The sequence below is a fragment of the Dermochelys coriacea genome, chromosome 3, assembly GCF_009764565.3.
Source record: "Dermochelys coriacea isolate rDerCor1 chromosome 3, rDerCor1.pri.v4, whole genome shotgun sequence".
Classification (NCBI taxonomy): domain Eukaryota; kingdom Metazoa; phylum Chordata; order Testudines; family Dermochelyidae; genus Dermochelys; species Dermochelys coriacea.
Genome location: NC_050070.1, coordinates 46248507 through 46271924, shown reverse-complemented (window position 1 = coordinate 46271924; position 23418 = coordinate 46248507). Strand labels below are relative to the sequence as shown.

General features: G+C 41.4%; 1 protein-coding gene across 1 annotated transcript in view; it reads right to left on the bottom strand.

Moving 5' to 3' along the window:
* Positions 1–4127: 4127 nt before the first annotated feature.
* Positions 4128–23418, bottom strand: part of LRRC1 (leucine rich repeat containing 1) — a 119424-nt gene continuing 100133 nt past the window's right edge. Inside the window, exons 10-14 of the mRNA XM_038397257.2 lie at positions 21211–21294; positions 11521–11636; positions 10500–10672; positions 7603–7739; positions 4128–5096 (exon numbers count right to left, since the gene is read on the bottom strand). Of these exons, the coding sequence (XP_038253185.1) occupies positions 4938–5096; positions 7603–7739; positions 10500–10672; positions 11521–11636; positions 21211–21294 (669 nt within the window). The 3' untranslated portion in view covers positions 4128–4937. The remainder of the gene's footprint in view (positions 5097–7602; positions 7740–10499; positions 10673–11520; positions 11637–21210; positions 21295–23418) is intronic.

The window sequence follows — 23418 nt, the reverse complement described above, 5'->3', positions numbered from 1 at the left end:
CGCCAACACCGGGAGGCCTTTCATCCTCTCTGCTATGGTCACGAACAGCTGCACGGATTTAGGAAAGGGTTTGATGCGCTCCAAATAGAACGCCAGCGCTCGATGGACATCCAGGGTGCGTAGGCTGCGGTGACTCGGCTCCGTATGGGGTTCTGGAAAAAACACCGGCAGACAAATGACCTGGCCCAAATGGAATTGCGAGACCACCTTAGGGAGGAACTTGGGGTGTGGTCGGAGCTGCACCTTATCCTTATGAAACACTGTATATGGTGGCTCAGAGGTGAGAGTCCTCAGCTCAGACACCCTTCTGGCCGAGGTAATGGCCACCAGAAATGCCACCTTCCAGGAAAAGTGGAGGAGGTAGTGAGGGGCTCGAAAGGGAGTCTCATGAGCTTATAGAGGACCAAGTTAAGGTTCCAAGGAGGGACTCCGGGGCATGGGTACAGAAACATCCTCTCCAATCCTTTAAGGAACATCCCATCACTGGGTGGGAAAATACCGAAAACCCCGGATGGAAGGCAGAGATGGCTGCCAGGTGCACTCTGAGCGAGGATGGGGCCAGCCCCTGCTGCTTCAGGTGCAGGAGATACTCGAGGATGGCTTGCACCGGGGTCTGGTACGGCCGCACCTGTTGGGGCTCACACCAACATGAGAACCTTTTCCACTTGGCCACATAAATAGCGCTGAGAGAGGGCTTCCTACTGCCAGGCAGAATCTGCTGCACAGGAAGGGAGCACTGGCTCTCCAAGGCATTTAGCCACAGAGCTTCCATGCCGTCAAGTGTAACGATTGCAGGTTGGGGTGGAGAAGCCACCCGCCATCCTGCGTGATGAGGTCCCGGTGTAGGGGCAGGACTACCGGGGCCTCCACCGACAGCTCTAGGAGCGTTGTGTACTAGTGCTGGCGGGGCCACACCAGGACAATGAGAACCACCGCCGCCCTGTCCCTGTGTACCTTGAGCAGGACTTTGTGTACCAAGGAGAGCAGAGGAAAAGCATACATCAAGCCCCTTCCCCACAGGATCGTAAATGCGTCTGTGACTGAGCCCGGGCTGTGGCCCTGGAACGAGCAGAAGTGCGGGCACTGGGTGTTGGCCCTGGTGGCAAACAGGTCTACCCGAGGAAACCCCCACCTGCAAAAGAGCGAAAGCACGACGTCCACTCTGAGCATCCACTCGTGCATGTGATGTGACCTGTTGAGGTACTCCGCCAGCTCATTTCGCACCCCTGGGAGTTACAACGCCTAGAAGTGAATGGCGTGGGCTATACAAAGGTCCCAGAGGAGCAGCGCCTTGAGACAGAGCAGCGAGGAACGGACCCCACCCTGCTTGTTTATATAGAACACGGCAGTATTGTTGTCTGTCAGAACTGTCATGCTGTGACCACTCAGAGTGGTGAGAAAGGTCTGGCAGGCTAGACAAAACTACCCTGAGCGCCTTCACATTGATATGGAGTGATCGCTCTGCTTCGGACCACAAGCCCTGAGGTCCCCCAAGTGAGCCCCCATCCGTGGTCTGACGCGTCCATCACCAGCGTCAGGTCCGGTTGTGGGGCGGCAAAGGGGATGCCTTCGCAACCCACAGGCTGGGACTGCCACCACAGCAGGGAGTCCAGCACGTCTCTTAGGGCTGTCACTACCAAGTCCAGGGGGTCCCTGCCTGGGTGGTACACACGAGTGAGCCATGCCTGCAGAGTCCTGAGTCTCAGTCTGCCATGCCTGACCACGTGTGTGCATTCTGCCATGTGGCCCAGCAGCCACAGGCAGCACTTGGCTGTTGGCATTGGAAACTGGCGCAGGGAGGCCACCACTTGCTGGATAGCCCAGAATCGGGATACTGGAATGCTTACCCTGGCCTGCACTGCATCCAGGACCGCCCCTATGAATTCCATTTTCTGTGTGGGCACAAGAGTGAACTTAGGGACAATGACCAGGAGCCCTAGCTCGCGGAACAATCTCAGGGACAACTCCAAATGGTCCCGCACTTCAGCTTCAGATTGACCCGCCAGGAGCCAGTCGTCGAGGTACGGGTAAACCTGGATCCTCTGCCTCCATAAGAAGGCCGCCACCACCGCCATGCATTTCGTGGACACCTGTGGGGCCACGGCTAGACTGAACGGGAGAACCGCAAACTGGTAATGTTCTTAGCCCACGGTTAGTGATGCCGGGACGGTGTCCTCAAAAGTCACACCATTGCTGGCTTACCCCTCGACAGCACCCATGGCATGGGTGCTGGAGGATTCTCCCTGTATGGGAAGGGGCTCGTTGCCGACAGCTCAATGAGGTCCTTTGCCGACTCAAAGGTGCGAGGCATGGAGGGCTGATCCATTAAGTCCTGGAGCCCATCGGCTGCACTGAGCTCACTTAGGCCTGGCTCGGTGGGACTTGTGGTGCTGAAGCCACAGGTGCTAGCACCGGTACAGCAGCCTTCCCACTCTTATTGGTACTTCTATGTGGGGAATGTCCGCGCCTTCCTTTTGGCTGCGCCATGGAGGACAAGCGGTGTCGGGGCCTAGTCTGGTGCTCTGGGGCCAACAGCTTTCGGTATTTAGCAGGTGCTGGGTCTCCCGATGGCTTCGGGACACTACACACTGAGGAAGCTGGAGCTGGCGTCGGGCGCTCCAGGCCCAGTGGCTGCAATACGGCTTCCATCAACAACTGCTTTAAACAAAAGTCTCTTTCTTTCTTTGTTCTTGCCTTGAAACCTTGCGAATCTTACACTGCTCAGTTTGATATTCTTCCCCCTGGCAACGTAGACAAGAGCCATGGGGGTCACTAACTTGCATAGTCTTGCGGCACGTGGCACAAGCCTTCAACCCGTGGGCCTGGGGTGGGTGCTGGAAGCCTCCAAGCACCTAATCACTTAAGTGTCCACAACAAAGGTATGCTATCTAACTGATAACAGCTATCTATGAGAAAGGCTAAGGGACTGCTCTCATCCAAGAGAGAGAGGTTGTTCCAACGCTGCCATGGATGGTAAGAAGGAACTGACGGTAAGAAGGAACTGGAGGGGGTTGGGCAGCAGGGGTATATATGCACGGCGCAGTGGCGCCACTCAGGGGCCCCGCCAGCCTGACGGGAGCCGCTAAGGGAAAAAGTTTCCAACACTCATGCACGCGACGTGGGCACGCCTAATGTGGAATGGATGTGAACAAGCACTCGAAGAAGAATTGAAGTTTACAGCAGCCAGTTTCTTTGGCCTTCAAAATATTCTTGCTAACAATACAAACCGGACAAAGAATTTCCTCGCTGTAAGTTTCTCAAGTCTTCTTTTCAAACATTAAAATGTTTATAAGAAGCTTTAGTTCCAAATGATTATGTGCTGAGAAAATAACAGGTTTATTTTGATCCAATTTAAGTATGTTCATTTCAGTTATCGACTTGCATCTGAACGCATTAGGTATATTAAACCTGTGTTCTGAATCTAAAGGCTATTCAGTTTTCTACATGGGATAAGTTAGCAGTCTTGGTCCAGTTCCTAGTGGACACAGACACACAACGTAGATACAATCAAAACTGACACCATTGTTTCAAGTCTCAGCAGAAGTGCCAAGAATTTAATATATATGGAGATTGAATTGGTCTGATATGTATGCCACAGTCCAGGAACATTGAGAGTGGCAACATGAGAAACCTTACAATGCAACTGTCGTGTTGTATTTGCACTGCATTTGAGAGACTACTTTCTCCAACATATGTTAAATCTGGTATTTTTCACAGCATTATATTCAGTTTAACAGAGTTTACTTAACTTAATAAAGCCAGTGTTCACTAATTTAAGATGTAGCACAATAAAATGTACAAATAAAATCAATTTGAATATTTATCATAGCAATTTTAATGATACAATAAAAAGCTACTGAGGCTTTCAAATTTTTATTTTATTGTGGTTTTATATATAGATATAAAACCTGCAAAGCACTTTAAAAGAATATCATTTTTCTTGTGTCCTACATAAAACTAGTTTCATACTGTGCTTCTGAAAGTCTAGTGTGCATTTTGTTCTGTTTATTTTACAAATGGCACATTCAACTTTAAAAGTGGGAGCATGAGTTTCTGTTGACTGCAATCCATCATTGCATCCAAAACAAGAGGTTTCCTTATGATTAAGTTAAAGTGTGAGTGCATTGTGTAATAAACAGTAGCAGTCTGCTCGTTTAATCTCAACTCAGCATACAATAAAATAAACAGTTGTGCTTCACAAATTTGAATCCTGTGATATAAACATCAGTTTTCCTTTTTTTTTTTTTATAATACCCCAAAGGTTAATTACGTCTTGAAATGAACACTTCCAAACAGGCACAATTGTTTTAACCTAGCTCTGCCCAAGGATTCTGTTTTCTTTTAAGACTGGTCTGACATACAAGACACATTAAGGCACAAGTGGGCAGTACAAACAACAAATGAATAAAACTGTCCATGTAACTCACGTTCTCTTCCACAAATACTAAAATATGTACCGATTAAGATAAATTTCTTTTTAAAAATGAAATACACCATTTTGTTATGAAACTCCTATACAAAATTTTAAAATTTACACCATCTGAGCTGCCAAAGAGTAAAAATGTATCCATTTTCCACATAAAACTATATTTCTCACCAGCATATCTAGCAACTGGGAAGAAGATACCCCAGCACTTAGGAAAAATCATATTTCCCCACATGTAAGACAAAAATATGGCACTACCTATACAGTAGTGTACTCTATTTATTAAAAACAAACTAAACTATTAAAAGTACAATATTGATTTGGAGATTATTGGTTCAATGCCTGGCTGAGATAAGGCACTTTCTTCCAGTGATCAGCACCTTCCACATACAAGGAGATGATGAATCAGGTTCTGGTTAAAAACAAAGGGGTCTGAATGACGTCCCAGAAGATGACAGGAACATTTCAACAGCAGGGGAAGACACAGGAGGTAAAACCTGGAGATGTAACTCTACACAGAAGTGGTCACTCTGTCAATGGCATTAGTGACCTCGTTTTTGTTTGAATCCAGTCCTTTAGCAGCATTCATATCATTCCGTAAATTCTCCACTGTCTTTTTCATGTTCTTTAACTCTCCAGGATGTGGAGTGGCTCGCCTTAGAAGTGTTCTCTAAAAACAAACAGTGGAGTAAACGGTTTTGCTTTTGTCTTTTTGAACCACACACACTTTCAAGGTTTTAGCATTTAATACCAAATATTAGCTATAACATGATTTTTAAAAATCATAAATGTTAATTTCAAGATATGTTAATTTCATAGCTGCTTGTTGATGAAGTCAGTGAAAGAGGTCTTTTTGGGGGGGGGGGGGGGGGGAGGGGAAGAACAGACTCTGGACACATAATTTTCCTAATCTGACCTGTTAATTTGAAATCCACATCAACAGAAGTTCCCAGTTTTTTGGGGGGGGGGGGGGAGTCATGAAAGAACCATATGGGATTTTCAAAATCGCCAAAGTGATTTAGGAATTAATTCCATTAACCAAACAAAACATAGATGCTTTTGAAAAAATCCCACATCATCTCTCTGTGATGTCTCTCTATATGGTCAAGTAAATGTTTGTGTGATGTTCTATTCTCCTTCCATCATCAAGACATGGATTAGATTAAGTTTTGCCAAATAGATACTGGGAACTTGGAGGGAAAATTCCATTAGTTTATTTTCAGTAATTCTGTACCATCTGCTAGAGAAGGATATGTCCTTATGCTGGAATATGTGCAAGGAAAGTTGACGAAAGCTAAATAGAAAGATAATTTACTTGCATAATTTGAACCACCAGTGAATTAGCTTATAATTTTCTTTTTAAAAAAATCTATATCACATTAAGTATAACAGCATGAGTGTGTGTGCAGGTGCATATGTATATAATTTTTAAAAATAAGTGTTTTGTGTACTATTTACATTATTACAGTAGCACTAGTGAACTATAAGGGGCATACACTGGGAATTAATGACTAGCTGAATAAAACACTTTTTTTGATTAGATCACAAAATGATTTACATACATTTTTTTTTCCCCCCAATATCAAAAGTGGACTGCTTCAGGGTAGTCTGTAAATCCTCAAGTGATGTCCTGCACTTTAATTTTTAATAGTGTTTCAAAGTGCCTGCTGTTCTGAGTTCATTAGAAGTGGATCAATAAGAAGAGGTAGAAGTTTTAAGAGTTTAGTTAAAGATTCTTATTTCACAACTTTATGTGGTTCAGTTATGAAAAGTGACACCTTATTCAAAATGCAGTTCTGTGTGTGCTGCCCCAGTCACATATGCTGCCTTCAGTGACCAAATTTAGTTTTACTACTTTTTACTCCAGTTAGCCCTGCACAAATGACACCTTAAGAAAAGTAAACTAGATTATATTCCCCCTTGTGCATTCACAAAAGTTGCTTACTAAGTTTCCATCAGCTACCCCTGTGGAAACCAATAGGAGGCAATCACAGCTGGCACAGATGTCAGATGGACTAATCTGATCTGCTAACCCTTTACCCCTGGTTCTGAGAAAGAGGGACCCTAGCTTGTCAGATCCCTAGTTCAGTTTACAGAGCAGGTAGTAAGGAAAAATATATCTGTATACTTGTCAAATGAGCATATTTGATATGCAAGTGATTGTTAAAAATACTGTCTGTTTCAAAGTCACTCTTCAGAATAAAGCCATACTGCTAACATGTCTGGAGTGTTATAACTAAGATGTTCTTGAGTTAGAGTACAGATCTGAAAATCCCCATGTTTTTTAGATTTTTTTTAGATTTGTGTTTTGATGCAGGCTCACTTCAAATTAGGCTGAAGGCAAAGACATCAGCATGCCTCTGAAAATGTGCATGCAAAATTGGTACAATCAGCAAGTTTTGGGAGACATTTAGAAGTCTGCGGAAAGTTCTTTTGGCACTAAAAGTCTCAATATTTGCAAGTAGTTACTGTTAGTGAAGCAAAGCCATTACAAAAGAATGCTTTATTTCAAAGACCACCTCAAATTTTTGATTTCCAGGGAGTATGAAATGACCATTTAATGGAGGTCTCGTAAGTACAGTGACAGATGCTCCCAATAGCCCTTCTTCATGTGAGTAGGAAACAGCATGCACCAATGTGCCACATGCCATCTGATTATGGACACTATGTTGGTATCAATACATATGGTCATGAGATGAAGGAGGGGTAATGAAAGTGGGGGAAAAGACAAACATGATAGTGAGGGTAGAAAACTCAATGTGGACGCATGTCAGAGTGTAATAACTCAAAGTTACTGCCTAAAGGACAGAGTCCAAGGCTTACACCTTCCACAGAGCAGAAGAAGACCCTACTCCTATCCTGCTTTTGGAAAACTGGAAGGAACCATCCTAAAAAAATAAAGAAAAAACAGACTAAAATTTTCACAGTAAGAGAGTCTTGTTTTAGCAGAACTGAAAGTTGTATTTGATTTAAGCAGATAAACAATACCAAATTTAAAAAGCCTTTTTAAACCACTATAAAACCAAAGTTTAACAGCTCTGCTATAAACATAGAAAGTCTGCTACTACTGTTAGAAACTTGGAATGTTTAAGGCAAGAATTAGACAGTTCAAACACTTTTTACTCTTTTGCATTTTAGTCACTACATGTGTAATAGCGTATGTTTGAGAAACGTACCATTTCATTATCCTCTTCATCTTTTTCATCTTCTAAAAAGCGGATCGAACTGATTCTGTTTACCGCACGCTCATTCCAGGTTTCATCTGACATTGTATTTACCAAGCTCTCAAATGCACCACATCGGGGCAGGTTATCTGTTATAATGGAAAAAACAAAGCTGAACCTTCTCAAGGAAGAATATGTTAACATATATTATGAGGACTTTGGGGTTTAATTCAATTCATTTCATTTTGCAGGGTTTGTTTTTTAGTAATTTTTAACTTTTATGTAGATGTCCAAAAATTGGGTGGGTTTTGGGGCTCTTTGTATATAATATACATTACTAATTACATTACTTGTTACAATGTATCCTACTGTACAAGTAATCTCTTGGTAATGTTACCTAGTGCACTTTAACTTAGTACTGTTTCAAACAGCACAACATTAAAATGCACTGGGGAACCTTTAGTGCACACCACCACCTCTATACAGGCCAGTTAATGTGCAACATATTAGTGAATTTTAGACATCACTCCCATGTCTGCATTAGTATTCCATATAGACAAGCCCTTAAGCACAATTAACCATTTCTGGCATTTTTCCAGTGAAACATTCATTTTTTTGTATTGGGGATGTTATCAGCTAAAACTGAAAATTAGAAACCCTAATTATTACCTACTCATCCCATGCAAAAATTCTACTGACCATTCACTTAGGCAAACAATTTTATTTTTGACAGAAGAGAAAGATAGCAGTTTTTCCATTATCAAGCATTCATCACGAAGGAATATGTAGAGTGTATGTGTTTGGTTAAAACTATAGTTTTGGATTAACAATCTGGCTGACTAAGAAATGAGCCAAACGGTTTGTAGCTAATCAACACGCAACAGTACAACATTTATCAACTCTCTGTCATTGGCTGACATGATGTCATGTTAAACAAGTGGATGAGACAGTGGCTGGTAATCCAAGAAGCTGGACCCACTACACTTATTTTGTTTATGTAAGGACTGTGGTCTGGTGCGCCACCCAGTTTCCTACTGTGACAAAGTTTCTGCTCTATCTTGATGGGTCTTGAGCTTATTGGCAGATTTGCTCGCCTTGGAGCTTCACAGCAGCTCTCAGCTTGGCTGTTTTTCTGAATTCACAGTCCAAGTCGACTCCTCCTGTGTCTTACCAGGAGTTGGGAGGATTTGGGGGGGAACCCAGGCCTGCCCTCTACTCTGGGTTCCAGCCCAGGGCCCTGTGGAATGCAGCTGTCTAGAGTGCCTCCTGGAACAGCTGTGCGACAGCTACAACTCCCTGGGCTACTTCCCCCTGGCCTCCTCCCAACACCTTCTTTATCCTCACCACAGGACCTTCCTCCTGGTGTCTGATAATGCTTGTACTTCTCAGTCCTCCAACAGTCTGCGTTCTCTCACTCAGCTCCTAGTGCCTCTTGCTCCCAGCTCCTCACACGTGCACCACAAACTGAAGTGAGCTCCTTTTTAAAACCCAGATGCCCTGATTAGCCTGCCTTAATTGATTCTAGCAGCTTCTTGATTGGCTGCAGGTGTTCTAATCAGCCTGTCTTAATTTTCTTCAGAAGGTTCTTGATTGTTCTGGAACCTTCCCTGTTACCTTACCCAGGGAAAAGAAACCTACTTAGCCTGGGGCTAATATATCTGCCTTCTATTACTCTCCTATAGCCATCTGGTCTGACCCTGTCACACTACCTATCAGTGACCCCCCCTCCCCCAGAGTAGCATGCCTAAACCCCCTTCTCTGACCAGGCTATCTAGGTTCCACTCTTGCCACCCCCAAGTTTTCAAAAATCAGCCAGGTTCTCAAAAATCATGACATGGCTTTTTTTTTTTGAAAATCATGATTTTTAAGCCAAACAAATAAAATCTTGGTGTTTTTTGTTTGCCTTCTGGTTTGAGATTTTAGGATTCACATTTTCAATCTTTGTCTCTGCAACTATGGGCACTAAAGGGTTAAGGTTTTTTTGTTTTTATTTTTAAATTAAATAGATTCTCATGTAATCCACGTGCCTCTTGGAGTTGGCCTTTAAAACAGACACCAAATATAGAGAATCAGAATAAAATTGTGAGAACTGACAACACTGAGCAATCACCACAGTATCCGAGTACCAATAAATAGCTGTTGCTTTTGTGGGCATATCTGACCCTTCAGATATTGGGTTGCCACAGAAGTTCTAGACTCAACTGAGCCCTGAAGGGACTAGTTACACATGAGGGAACAAAGCTAAAGAGTTTAACTGACCCCACCAATCCCTCACCTATTCTTTTAAGGCTGAAATACAAAGTTACTGCACAGTATTTACATTTGAGAGAAAGCCTGTTGACCCTTTTTTGACAGAAAGGTGACATTCTAGAGATGATGATGCCTATTTTTATGACATCTGCTATTAACTCACCTGGATCTTTCAAGTCAAGACTCAGAGCTTTTCAATCTTCAGCTTCCAACTCTGTTCCATAGTCACATACACAAGTTTGAAAAACAAATATCCACTTTGTACACATGAGCTCCACCACCGAGCTCTCATGGATTTTGGGGGTAACAAGATAATGATACTTGCTTAATTTGTATTTTCGTTAAATAAATTCACACTTGTATAACTGACATAGAGGGGAGGAAAGTCAATTTACTTATCAACTTACCCATTGGAGTTAAAATCTTTTGAGACAGTGAATAGTGAAAGGCAGAAGAGTAGCTCTTTAATGGTGAACAACAAAAATGTTATCCGTTACCAAATATTAACTGTTTTTGTTATGTTTTTTAAACAAAAGCTAAATAAACTAAAGATAACCTAGAGCTTTTTGTACAATGCTGAGGGGAAAGATACCAGACAGTAGATTTTTAAAGATGACAGGTCTGCTGTATGTGGAAATGATTTTCAAAGTATACCATACCTTGGCAACTGGGCTCAGAAGGCATTTGAGGAAGTAAAACACATGTTAAAATTTTCTCTCCTGTTTCAGGGTCTGTGTCAGTCTGGAACATCAGCAAAGGTTGGGACTGGTTATCAGACAACCACAAAGCCTTCAGCTTCAAGGAAGTCAGTGACAGAGGAAGATGTATCAGCCTAATTTAAAAAGAAATGGAAAGTCTGAAAGTTCAGGCCAGTTTCTAAGAGACTTAATAAATCAACCTGCCCAACTGGGCAGCGAACCAGTTGCACACATGCATATGGTTTGATTTCAAGTAAAAATAAAGATGACTCAACGAACTGGCTAACCATCTCACTTTATATCTTGTGCCCGGCCTGTTCTACTCAGCTGTTTCTCATTATGCTTAGATGTAACTTGGAGCAGGGAATGTCTTTTCATTGTGTGGGTACAGTGCTGACCACAATGGGGCCCTGGTTCAGGTCTCTACTTGTGCAACAATATAAACAACAAATAAATGAATCCAAAACACCACTGCATGACATGAGATCTGTAAGCCCAGTTTTTATGCTGATAAAAAAAGTATAACTTCTGTTGTCTTAACATTTATATGATTAACTTGATTGTCAAACTTCCCATTTAGAAGGATCAACTGGCTTTAATGCGTCAATTCACCAGACTTCACCTGAAGCCAAGATCTCTTTGTTTTCATTTAAAGTCAGAAGAACATGAAGTGAAAAAGTTAGGAGACTTTTCTGTTCCTTGCTGAAGAAAACCTGAAAGTCATGATTGGAATCCTATATTTTTATGTGCATTTGTCACAAAGGTAGTTTTGACACACATACGTGTACTCAGTATTGGCAGGGTTTGGAATTACATTTGGCCAGAGAGCAGGAACATATTGCCAATTTCAAAGTATTGGGACTAGTGAAATTGGAGTATAAGCTTTTTTTGCTGCTTCATTCTAAGACATCAAATCTACATGTCTTGACTGAGAATGAAGCAAAACCAGCATGGTAACAGGACACTATAAAATCTCTCTCACCTGTTTCCAGCTACATCCAGGACATGCAGTTCAGTGGCTTGTGAAATCTCAGAGGGAATTCGAGATAATCTGTTGTCACGCACAGAAAAGACATTAAGACTGCAGCACCCCCCAATCTATATTAAAAAGAGAGGAAAACTATTTTTGTTGCAGAACCATATTGTAAGAAAGGCGTGTCACATAGATTGCACAAGATGTCAGAGCACATTCAAATTATAATGGCTTCAAGTCACAGACTGCAAATTAATAATATGAGATAATAGATCTCTAGACAGTCTCTTTTAGTATTTTCATGAACAATAAGCTTGTAAAATTATAAAGTTAATTATTCAGAACCAAAGAGGTCAAGATTCAGCCTCATCTGTTCCTGCCTTCAGCTGCATGACCAATTATCTCAGCTGCACAGGTCATCTGTATGCTTCTCCCAGCAAATGTTAGTTTTTACCCCTCAACTTTTTCTAACCTTATATTTCAGTGTTAACATTCTTTGATTGTTTTTGTACCTCACCAAGCACAACAGAGCTCTGGGCAATTTAAATAAGCCAGTCAGCTCTTAACATTTGTTGAGATTGCGGTCACTAGAGTCAGCAACTAGCAACAGTGTGAGACAAAGTAATAAACATCTTACAAATAAATGTCTTTGGTATAGCTCAAACAGTGACACTATTGTTTTATTAGAAGTTTCCAAAACTCATCCCTTCTTTCCCATACAAGCTGCCCAATATACTCTAATATCCTCTGCCTCCAGCCTTTTTCCAAATGTGATCATTTACCTCCCTCCATCCTGCCATCTAAGCTTACCTCATCCACAGCACTCCACATGGGTAATGTATCCTCTGTTCATCACAGATACAAGTTTCTACACCCGGACTTTGATGCAAAATATATTTTCACATAAAATGCATAGTTAAAAATAGCATTAAATTGGTAAAATCCAGCTTCAGTGACCTTTGCTCTGGATGGCAACTACTGATAACAAGAGTACTGAGGTTATTGAATTCACCCAGCAGAAAGCTTCTTCAAGCAATTCACTGGTTGTTTTCCTTCAGATGAGAACCTTACTTACCTTGGGTCTGCTAATCTTATACATGTTCACAAAAAAACCCAAAACAAACAAAAAAAATCCCTCTTACTTAAAAGTATATTTCTTTCCTCTTAATCCATGTATTAGGCCAAAATATCAGAAGCCTTTTGAAACTTTCAGATCAAGTTGATTTAAGACCTGACTGCATTAGTAAAAGCAGAAGCTACTGATGCGGATCTTAGTCTAAAAAAGTAAGACTCTTTCTACACATATATACACACACTATTTAAGTAGTTTAATAATATTTTATTATTCAATTAATTAATATTCTCTCTCTCAAGCGAACCAATATATAATTGATATTATCCAGGATGCCTCCCCTTTAGCAGCTCTCTCTCCAAAATGAAATGTTTTCTGTAGTCAGCAACACCACCACCGCCACTCTCTTGCTAAAAGAGTAGGCTCCTTTGTAAAGCAATATGGTTCTTTCATTACAAACAACATTCAAAGCTCTTAAAATCCTTGATTACAGATCCTCAAATTACTTGCGTTAGTACCAACTAGCTAGCAGAGCAAGTTCTATCTTGGCCAAAGCTAGAAATTAATAATCAAAAATCCATCTAAAATTAAGCTGTGTGATAAGTCTTCAAACAAAATAATATGTTTTGATCATATGCAATTAACCCACTACTCCTTTTCTCCTGGGTTAATAAAGGTTTTAACATATTGAATTAAAAAACCCTAACCAAAACAAAAACATCCACCTCCTTCATCTATATTTACATATATTTTCATGGACGAATGCAGTATTTAACTATACTAGAAATTGTCATTGAAAGCATAAGCAAAAGTTTTAAAATTACAATTCTTCTGCTAATTACTTTATTTCACCACCTCTTTGCAGCATCAAGTGACCACTCACTCAAATTCTTAATTAAGTTGTCTTGACAAATTCACAGCATTTGAGGTGCAATCTAGGAAAAAAAATCAAATCTATTCAGTGTCTAATTGGTGCATCTAATATGAGGAGCTGTAAGGACAACAGCTACAGTTAGTGAATGTTAGATGAGCTGGCAAGTGATGACTCACCATACACAGAGTGTTTGTTTTTCTATGAATGAAGTTTGAGTAATTCAATCTTGGGAGCATGAGGATCTGAACAATTTTGCCAAACAAACAGAAAAAGCCATGCAGCCCTGTTGGGATACCCCACTAAGCTAGAAATTTCTATACTTTGACAATGAAGAATGTGCAGTGGAGCCAGCTGGTTTGAGTCATCATGCATTTAAAGCACTTAAATGAGAGATAATAGAGCAATTGTGGACTGAAAAAATATTTAAAAGGTTACAAGTTTACCTGACTCAATTTTCCAAGCAGCTAACAATTAAGAAAACACAAGAGACATTCATTTGATTTATTCTTCATCATCTGTACTGGATGGACCATACTATGCTAAAAATGGAGATAAAACATAAATCCCATCTCCCCTAAAGAGCTGCCAAAATTCACATGTGGTTGCTGCTGCCTCAATTACTTTAACATGAACTATTCATCAGAACATAGTCTAATAAAACTCACAAGTCCAGACCATTTGTATTTCAAAAGAAAAAATTACACAGACAAAATACTGGAAGCTGTTTATGAAACAATGTTCTTCCATGGGGGAGACAGCATATATCGAGCAATTAACATTAGGGGAAAACTTTATGACAGGATAAATGAATCATTTCGAAGATAAGCATTTGCTACTATTTCAAGAAAAGAATGCATCCACCCAGCATTGTAGGAAGACACCAGGACCAAAACACAAAAGCCTTTGAGGTAGACTGCATGTACTAAATAGCATATTGAAAGAAAAATATGTCACTTTGACCACTAAGAAGTAATGCAATACCAGAACACTGTGCTTTACTTGGCTGCACGTCATTAATTGACAAAGAGCCAGGGACTCAGGCCATGCTTTTGTTGGTTTGGCAACATCTATTATGCACAATTTCAAACACATATTCAAACCATTACATGTATACTAAACATACAACAGTTCAGCCCTCATTCCACAAAACGTTTAAGCACATACTTAACTTTAAATACGGACTTCATTATTTTAATGGGTCTACTCATTCGAGGAAAGTGCACATTTCAGTGCTCTGTTGAATTGGGGCTGCTTAAAGTGAGGACATTTTTTAAACTGTCTTTACTAAACTATATGCCATGGAAAGTGCTGGTACACAACCAATTTCAAAGTATAGCCTACACACAACTAAACATAACATAAGAAAATATATCTTAGTACTATACAAACAAGTTTTTAGGTCTGTTACAACAGCCTTGCATAACAGCCATGTTATATCACTTGTCTGTTTTCCTTTAAAATTTTAAAAAAATTAAAAAAACAAACAAACAAATAAAATCAACCCAGCTGGTCAGATGGCAATTTGTAAGGTTGAATTACATAAGTTTAAAATAAGATATCAGAGCCCTACAATTGATAGTTATGCAGCCTACATCTGATAATTGAAAGAAAATTAAGTGTTTAGGATTTAGAAAAATTACATACAAATCATGCATATGCTTATTATTTACATTAAAATGCAAGTATTCTCAAAAATACACTGCATTGGATAACATGGAAACTCTTCCCTTGGCTTTTTTGCTACAATTTTTTGGTTTTCCTAAGTCTGACTGCTCTTCCAGCAGTGACTGCTCTTCCCTTATCCCACTGTGGATGACCTTTAAACCTCAGACATGGATGATTCTTTCTACTTCCATGGTTTCAGCTCTCATCTCTATGCTGATAAGTCAGCTCAGCCCAACACTGATCTTTCCATCTCTGCCAAACTGCACATTGTCATTTCTCTCCAATGTCTTCTACCAGATATTTCACCATTAATTAAAAGCTTAATATGATTGAAGCAAAGCTCTATGTTTTCATACAAAATTCTCCCACTCTTCCTCCTTTCCCAGTCAGTCAATACCACCATCCTTCACCTCACAATTTGGGGATCATCATCTGCAACTCTTATCTCATTCTCAACATATGTCCATGTCTTGCCAGGTCTTCCTCCACAATAATGTTCTCTCACTCATGCCCTGATCATTTCTATTTGTCTTGATTTTTGCAGCCTCTCACTTACTTGATAACCATGACACCCACTATCCATCCATCCCAAATACAGCCACACCACTTCCTCTTTTGATTTTTCATGTCTCCAGTGGCTCTCTCATTCCCTATTGCCTCATGGACTGATTTTATCCTTTAAGGCCCTGCATCACTAACCTTTTCTTGTTCATTTACTTAATCTTTTTTTGTGCTACTCCTCTGCAAATTTTGAGGTAGTGCTGCAGTATCTACTGAATCTTTTAAAGGAACCAAGGATATCTGGTAGTTGCTTGAACCACTAACCAAATGAAGACAATCCTATTGTACTTCAAGATTTAGAATAGTTCATCAGTGTAAAAAAACTATAATTTAACTGTTAATGTTATCACATCTTTTATTGATTACTCATTACATTAAGTATAGAGAATTAGTTACTTGTCTGTTATGTTTCTCCACCACTGTGTTCCATGTATTTGTATTATTCTCAAAAACTGTTTTTTCTCATTTTAAAAAAATCATTTTGAACATCACAAAAATATTACTTTAGTAGGAAAGATCACAGCTGTATTTAGATATTCATAACATTTCAAATTCTTACATACATGCATTTAGAGTGGCACAACCAGAAATTTGACTTAAACACACAGAAGTAAGTCAGGGTTTTTCTTGAACCCCAGCCCAAGCACAAGAGTCCCTCTGATAAGAAGAAATCACATTTAAGTTTCAAGAAGTTACCTGATTAACATTAATGGAGCTGTGACTGAAGTGATTCTGTGATTCTGTGATTCTGAAGAACCTCAATAAGTGAAAAGAGGTTCATCTGCTTCAATAGCTCTACATTCCTGCTGCACAGTGTGGTGAGGAGAAAATTGGTGGAGAAAACTATGGCCGTGAAGTGTTTCAAAGAAGCTTTTCCCCCATCCTTCCATGCTTACACTTTATTTCCCCCTCTCCCTGCAAGATATCCACATGGGAAGAAATGGACAAGGCAAGGGTGGGAGAATCCATACGAAGATATAATGCAGGAATTCTGTTAATACTGACTCAACAGTATTGTCACCTGCTGTATGCTGAGACTCTCCTCCTGAGAGACAGTAGGCCAGGGGCAGACATCTAAGGGCAGCATGGCCTCGAGTGCTGCCATGGCTGGGAAAGGGGAGTGAGCTGAAGAGCAATGCAAGAGGAAAAAGTGGGCTTCAATTGCAGATTCTGACAAATCGTGTAGAGGGAGTCCTGGTGATGCCTGGCTTCAGCTGCCCCAAATTCAGTTTCTCTCTTGCCAGTCTCATGAATTCGAGGTGGCTGTGGCTGAAGGGTTAAATTCTACAATTCCACTTTATGAAATAAAGAAACAATTGAAACTGAATGATGTAAAACTAAAGGCCTTAAAGTAAACACATAACTGCTGCTACCCAAACGAATCCACAGATTCACACCAGAGGTTTTACTTGTTTTGTTATTATTACAGTTGTCTGGAAAATAGGAATCCCTTCCCACAAAAAAAAATCATGTTTTTGGAACAAATTTTAATCCCAAACGGGAAGGAAAAGTCAAAACTGAGAAATATTTCAAGGGAAGGGATTTAAAAAAAAAAACAAAGAAAACAAACAAAAAAAGTTATTTTGGGAGACTCTGAACAGCATTTTCCAGCTTCCCAGTGAAACTGACATAAGCCTTCCAGCCTGGTTGTCTGAGAGTTCAGTGCACACATCAGCTGGATGGCTGGGGGAAGGCAGAAAGAGAAACTGACAAGAACCTTCAGAAGTGGATAACAGGGAAACTGTCATTTTGATTTCTCCCCTCAAGAGAAAACTGAAGTTTTCCCAGGAAAAATACTGATTTTGCAAATGGATATTTTCAGTCAGACAGACAGACAATCATTCCAACAAATTTTTTTTGACCAACTCTACTTATTATGCCAGGTAGTGCTCTGTGTCAGATTTCTGCAGATGATATAGGCTCATTAATGAGCACGTAATTACACAATTTAGGATACTTTAAAGTATCCTAAACAGATGGTTCAGCACACTAGTTTCGCTCATGTTCTAACCGCAGGATGGGATTTAAGATTAGAGGAAGTCACTGAGCAGGTCTTTCAAGTTTAAAGGAATAAACCATTTGTGATCACGAACAAGTTTAAACACATTCAGCTCTTCCTGAAGTCAGAGTTTTCCACTAGCTTCAATGAGAGCAGAATCATCTTCAAAATACAAATATTGAATACATGACTTGTCAAGTGACTGGAGTATCTGGCAGCCATTGACTCTAACATTTTCACATTATGAATTGCCATCAGGTTCAGGAGAACCTTTGAACCAGAAAGCATCTAAGGAATTATGATGCTAAAGGTTCAGAATAATCTTGAACCATACCATAATTATGTAATAAGGTGTCAATGTCATCTTACTACAGTAGGAAAAGACTGGTTTTACAAGTGTGTACAGGTATAAGTACATATATACTTGTTTTACAGGTTTACCCAAACCCCACGCCTAAAATAAAGTTTTATTCATACAATTCATAGTTCTGTCAGAGCACTATATTTCATTCAAACAGAAACAATTTCTGACATCACAGGTACAAGTTAAATCTCTGCTGCAGGGAGACAATCTAGGGGGCCGGAAGGGGAAGAACACGTGTGTTTAGCAGCTCACACTTGACTATTGACATTTAGAGGTCAGAGACCACCATCTTCCCAATGCCATCCCGACAGCCATCTTGAGTTCAATACACAGAGGGACCAAGTCACCAACGGCAGTTTTTGAAGTGAATGTTCAGACCTCCTTGCTTAACTTCTGTATCAAAATCAGCTTGAGATAAGAATAAATGGGAAAGTGGTAATGAACACAGTACAATCTCACTATTAAGTAGTCACAAGCAGGATTCTTCCCTTCTCTTACCAACAAGAGTGAATGAAAAGGTCTTCAATATTTGTAACATTGTTTTGTTTAGTAGGGAAATGGACACAATCTCCAGCAAAAGACCAAGCGAATCTCCTCCAGGATGAGATTCATCATTGGAGTCACGATCAACATTATCAGTGTCCTTGAAGCCATTCCTGAGCCTGGGTTGTTTGCATGGCGCATACTGCATGTGCCATACGACCTACTAGGCTGGTCAGACTCCTTTTTTCTTTTAGAATTGTAGAACATATGAATCTCCATTTATTCCCCCCCCCATCCACTTTAACATCATGAATTTATGCCACAAATAAGAAAAAATACTTATGTTTTGCTTAAAGCTAATGTTTGTGGTTAAGACGGGTACTATGCTAAGGGAAATGAACTGTTAATTACCCCAAGCACACATAGCATGAGCAGCACAGCAAGCTTCTCCACATGACCCCACTAGTGTTCCATAAGTCTTTTTTGGGGGGAGCAGAATCCAAAAAGGCATTCATGTCGGTCTGTCTAAGCACAAAGAACTGAGACAGCCACAGATGCTAATTCACAGCAGTTAGGCTGTGGTTTCTGTGACATGTTATTTATGAAAGCAAGTGAAGCAAATGCAGAGGCTACCATGTGGATCCAAGAGGAGTGTAACTTATTTCCATTTGCTACCATTACCAACACTGAATTCAAACCACTGACTTTGAGGTGAAAGGCTATAATAGCAATGTGTAACAGAAAGTAACAGACTGCATTTCCTGAAGTTTCAAGGGCTAGCAAAACATGCACGAAGCAAATGCACTTAAGCAGAGAGTTAGTGTTCCAGAGCATTTTGTTAGTGGTGAAGACATAGATACAAGATTAAAGCTTATCATTCTGATTATAGTGAGCACTAAAATACACAAAAAACCTCGGAAATCTTTAGATAAAAAGCTAATTAAGTGCACACTGCTTTGTATAGGTCACTATTAAGGGGTTACACATTTTGTAGCTTCTGTAGGCTGAATGCACTGTGCACCCCAAGGTCTCATTTCCTTCCTCCATCCCCACTCCTGTTCCCTGCATGCCACCCTCCCATCCTCCTTTATTTCAGGGACTCCCAGCAACTCCGTCCACTCCCATCCCATCTGCCACTGCCAGGGGGCTGTGTATGCCCCATTCTCCCCCCCCCCCCCCCGGCATGGGTACAGTATGGTCCACCCATGACATTCATCTCTTCCCTCCTTGTCCTCCCTAATGGCATTTCCCACTATGCCTAGGTCTCTCTACCTCATTCCCCCTAGCCAGGTCTAGCATAGTCTCACCCCACTCCAGGGTCTGTGGTCCCCCCTTTTCCACTCACCATCTCGGTTTCCCCTGACTCCACACCCACATGCTCAGTTTCCTTCCCACCCCAGGGCCCTGGCTTCCCTCATCACCACTACTCTCATCTTGTAGGTTCCCGATTTGGCCCCCATCCACCCACTTCCTTCAGCCCCATTACCAAATTCACTTCCCCTCCCACACTTACCTCACGATCCCTGCCTGCCCCTGCAACTCTTTTTCCAGGTTCCTACTTCTCCCCTGCCCCAACTTCCCCATCCACTCCAGGTCTCTGTTTCCATCACCACCACAGTTCCACCCTGGCTGCTTCCCATGACCCCACTCCAGGTTGCTCTTCCCCTCCGCAGGTCCTTACTCCTCCCCTCTCCTTCCCCCAGCAAACTCTCCCTGTAAGGCTCTTATTTCTTCGAGTTCAGACTGCAAGCTTAGCTGTTAACTCTGATATGGGTAGGGCAGCAGCAGGAGGTAGCAAAGAGGAATTAACACAATGAATCAGTAGCACAGATGGCATTAGAATTCAGGCCTCTTAACTCTCTGTCCCAGGCTTCAGTCACATCACACTGGCTCTCTCTATTATACTCCCTGCCAACCCCAGCAATACCAACCTTTCCAGGTTTTACTGATGAGCTAGACCAACTTCTCCGACCACCATTACATTTAATCCTATTCTCCCTTTGTTTCGCTTCATACACTGCTTAAGTTGAGCAAGAAGCCCCAGTGATCACAGCTATAAAACTAGGGTATCGCTAAGCTTAGTATTACACAAATCACTGCTTTAGATCTGGCTGTTTGATGACACAAGCAGCCTGTAGAGACTCATAAAACAAAGATTCCAAAATTGCAGCACCCCAAATAATTTCCTTCTCTCTCTCTCTCTATTAAAAAAACAAACAAAATAAAAACAAAAAGCCCACCACCCATGCACTTTCCAACCACAACTTTAAAAGATCAGAATTTCTTGTGGTATTGTCATTCTACCTGCAGAAAAGATTACACCTTGGTTTAAGTGCACTGAGTTATAAGCAGACCTTAAAAACCGATCTTCAAGTAGCGGTGGGTCTGACATGTACAATCAGATAGTTTCTAAGAAACTATTTAGGTCTTGGACCTCTTTTTCCATTATACCAGCCACTCACAAGCAGCCAAACCACCTCTACTTTTGTCCAGGCCTCTGCAATCCTATAGACAGAGCCTTGGTCATAGCCTGGTAGGTAGGAATATTTTCTAGTAATTTACATAGAACAAAAGCTGCTTACTACTTCCTACAAGCACCTATATTCACCATTTTTATTTGTAACAGACTATCTATAATAATACATATCTATAATCATAATAGTTGACTGCACACAACATACCTCTTTGGGCAAAGATATTAATTTGTTTCTGTCGACATTCAAATTGTTCAGCTTCTTTAGTTTTCCAATGCTCTTTGGCAATTTCTGTTTCAATAGAAAGTGAAACATGAACAAGCTTTCTATGATCACAATGTCAAACAAAACTTTACCGCACTTTGAACAGGATCTAGGAGACAGAGCCTAGTTTACATATAAGGGACTAATTCTATTGATAGTCACAACTGTGCGACTCCACTGATTTCAGTGGAGTAACTGAGGCAGAACTGGCCTGTTTGTTTCAGCTTCTAACCAAACTACACTCCTTATGTTATCTTTGTATTAAAAGGACCATATACACAAAGGTAGAAGATGCATTATTTAAGTGTCCTTTTGAAGGCAGTTTTGAAGGGGGAAAACAAGTAAGTTCCTGCTATAACTAAGGGATCATCTACACCACACAGCTTTTAGTGACAAAGCTGTGTCAACACAGCCTTGTTGCTAAAAGTCAGCATGTGTAAATGCTCTTTGTCAGCACTTTTGCCAACAAAATACTTCCAGCCCCATGAGCAGCTTTAGCTTTGTCGACAGGAGAGCGCTCCTGCCGACAAAGCCACGTTCACACTGCCACTTGCGTCGGCAAAACTTTTGCCTTTCGTGGGTGGGCTTTTTTAAGTTCCTGTGAAAGACAAAAGTTTTGTCAACAACTTTGCAGTGTAGACACACCCTAAACCTCAGATTTTATTTTCATTCAACAAGTGTAGCATTAAATGACTGGCTGAAACAACTGATTAATACAGCAGGGAGCAACATAAAGAGCAATCACATAGCAGTGGGGCCTGCAATTTGACTCCACCATTATTTAGCAAGATATGCCCAGCAGTAGTTGGCATCAAAGGGGAGTTTTGTCTACACAGGGAGCTATTCCCAATTTAAATTCATGTGTGGATGCTCTACTCTGAAATAAGAGCATCAACACACCAAATTAAATCAGGAACAGTTAATTCATTTTAAATTCATACTCTATGTTATTCCTATGCAATGTTCATGTGTAGACAAACCCAAAGTAAAAAAGCTTCCTACACAACTGGCTCTCCAATTCTCTTATTAGTCAAGGAAGACTTTAAAATGAATATGTACGTGAATAAATCTTCCCTTCATGTCAAGTCATATCCTTCAGTGGTTAGAGGTAAAAGACAAGGGAATCTGTTTCGCTAGATACAGTATAAACTTTGGCTGCCACTTTCAGACATCATCTACTTCCCCTGTATGAGACTGTAGCGGGGTGACTACCCTGCTCCTAAAATAAAAAGGATTAAAAGCAGCCCTGGAGAGGGTTGTGGCTGGGGATGGCTCATTGGGGAAGCAGCCGTAGCTGGGTCACACCCCAATCAGGCCCCAGCTGGCCTGTATAAAAAGGCTGTGAGCCAGAGCCCAAGGAATCTCTCTCCAGGCTGGGAGAAAGCAGGGCCTGGCTGCCTTCCTGACAGGGTACTGGGAGTGAAGGAGGGCTGGGGAAGGAGCAGGCTGAGCGGGGCGCTCCAGGCTGGTAATTCCACAGGCTGTAGGGCCTGGTCCAAGGCCCATAGAGGTACTGGGACGCAGAGGAAGGCAACAGGTCCGAATCCCCCGCCTATGACGAGTGGCCTTTACACTGCAGTCTGCCCCAGGGAGCAGGGGCTTGGTGATGACTGGCAGTAGCCCAGACTGAGGCAAGATGGGGATAGTGGGTTGGGGGTTCCCCAGGAAGGAGACACCCAGAGGTAGAGTGTGGGGATAATGTCAGGGGGCAGAACCCAGAGAAAGGGGCACCGGGGGCTGTGAGGGACATGGGGGCCAGAGCTGTGCGGATCACCAGCCTGCAGAGGGCGCTCCATGCTGGAAAGAGCTAATTCCCCAATGACCAGCAGGAGGCGCTGCAGGAGTCTGTCCTTTACAGAGACTCAGTATGAATTCTCATTTGGGACACAGTGGCATGGACAAAGACATTAGGTTACTTCTTGTATTTATACAGGCTCTCGTGCCATCTGCTTCCTGATTACAAGTGCTCAGTTGAGCTCGTTGGGGCAAAACCAAATATCCTCTTCCTATCCTACACACAGCAGATAAACGATTCTTGCTATATCTAAAAGAATCCTGATCTTTTCACTTCCCCAAAAAGGTGCAGGCAGGGAAGCAAGCTCCTATTACTATACTCAGGTTATTCCTTGCAGTTCAATAATCTCTGCTAAC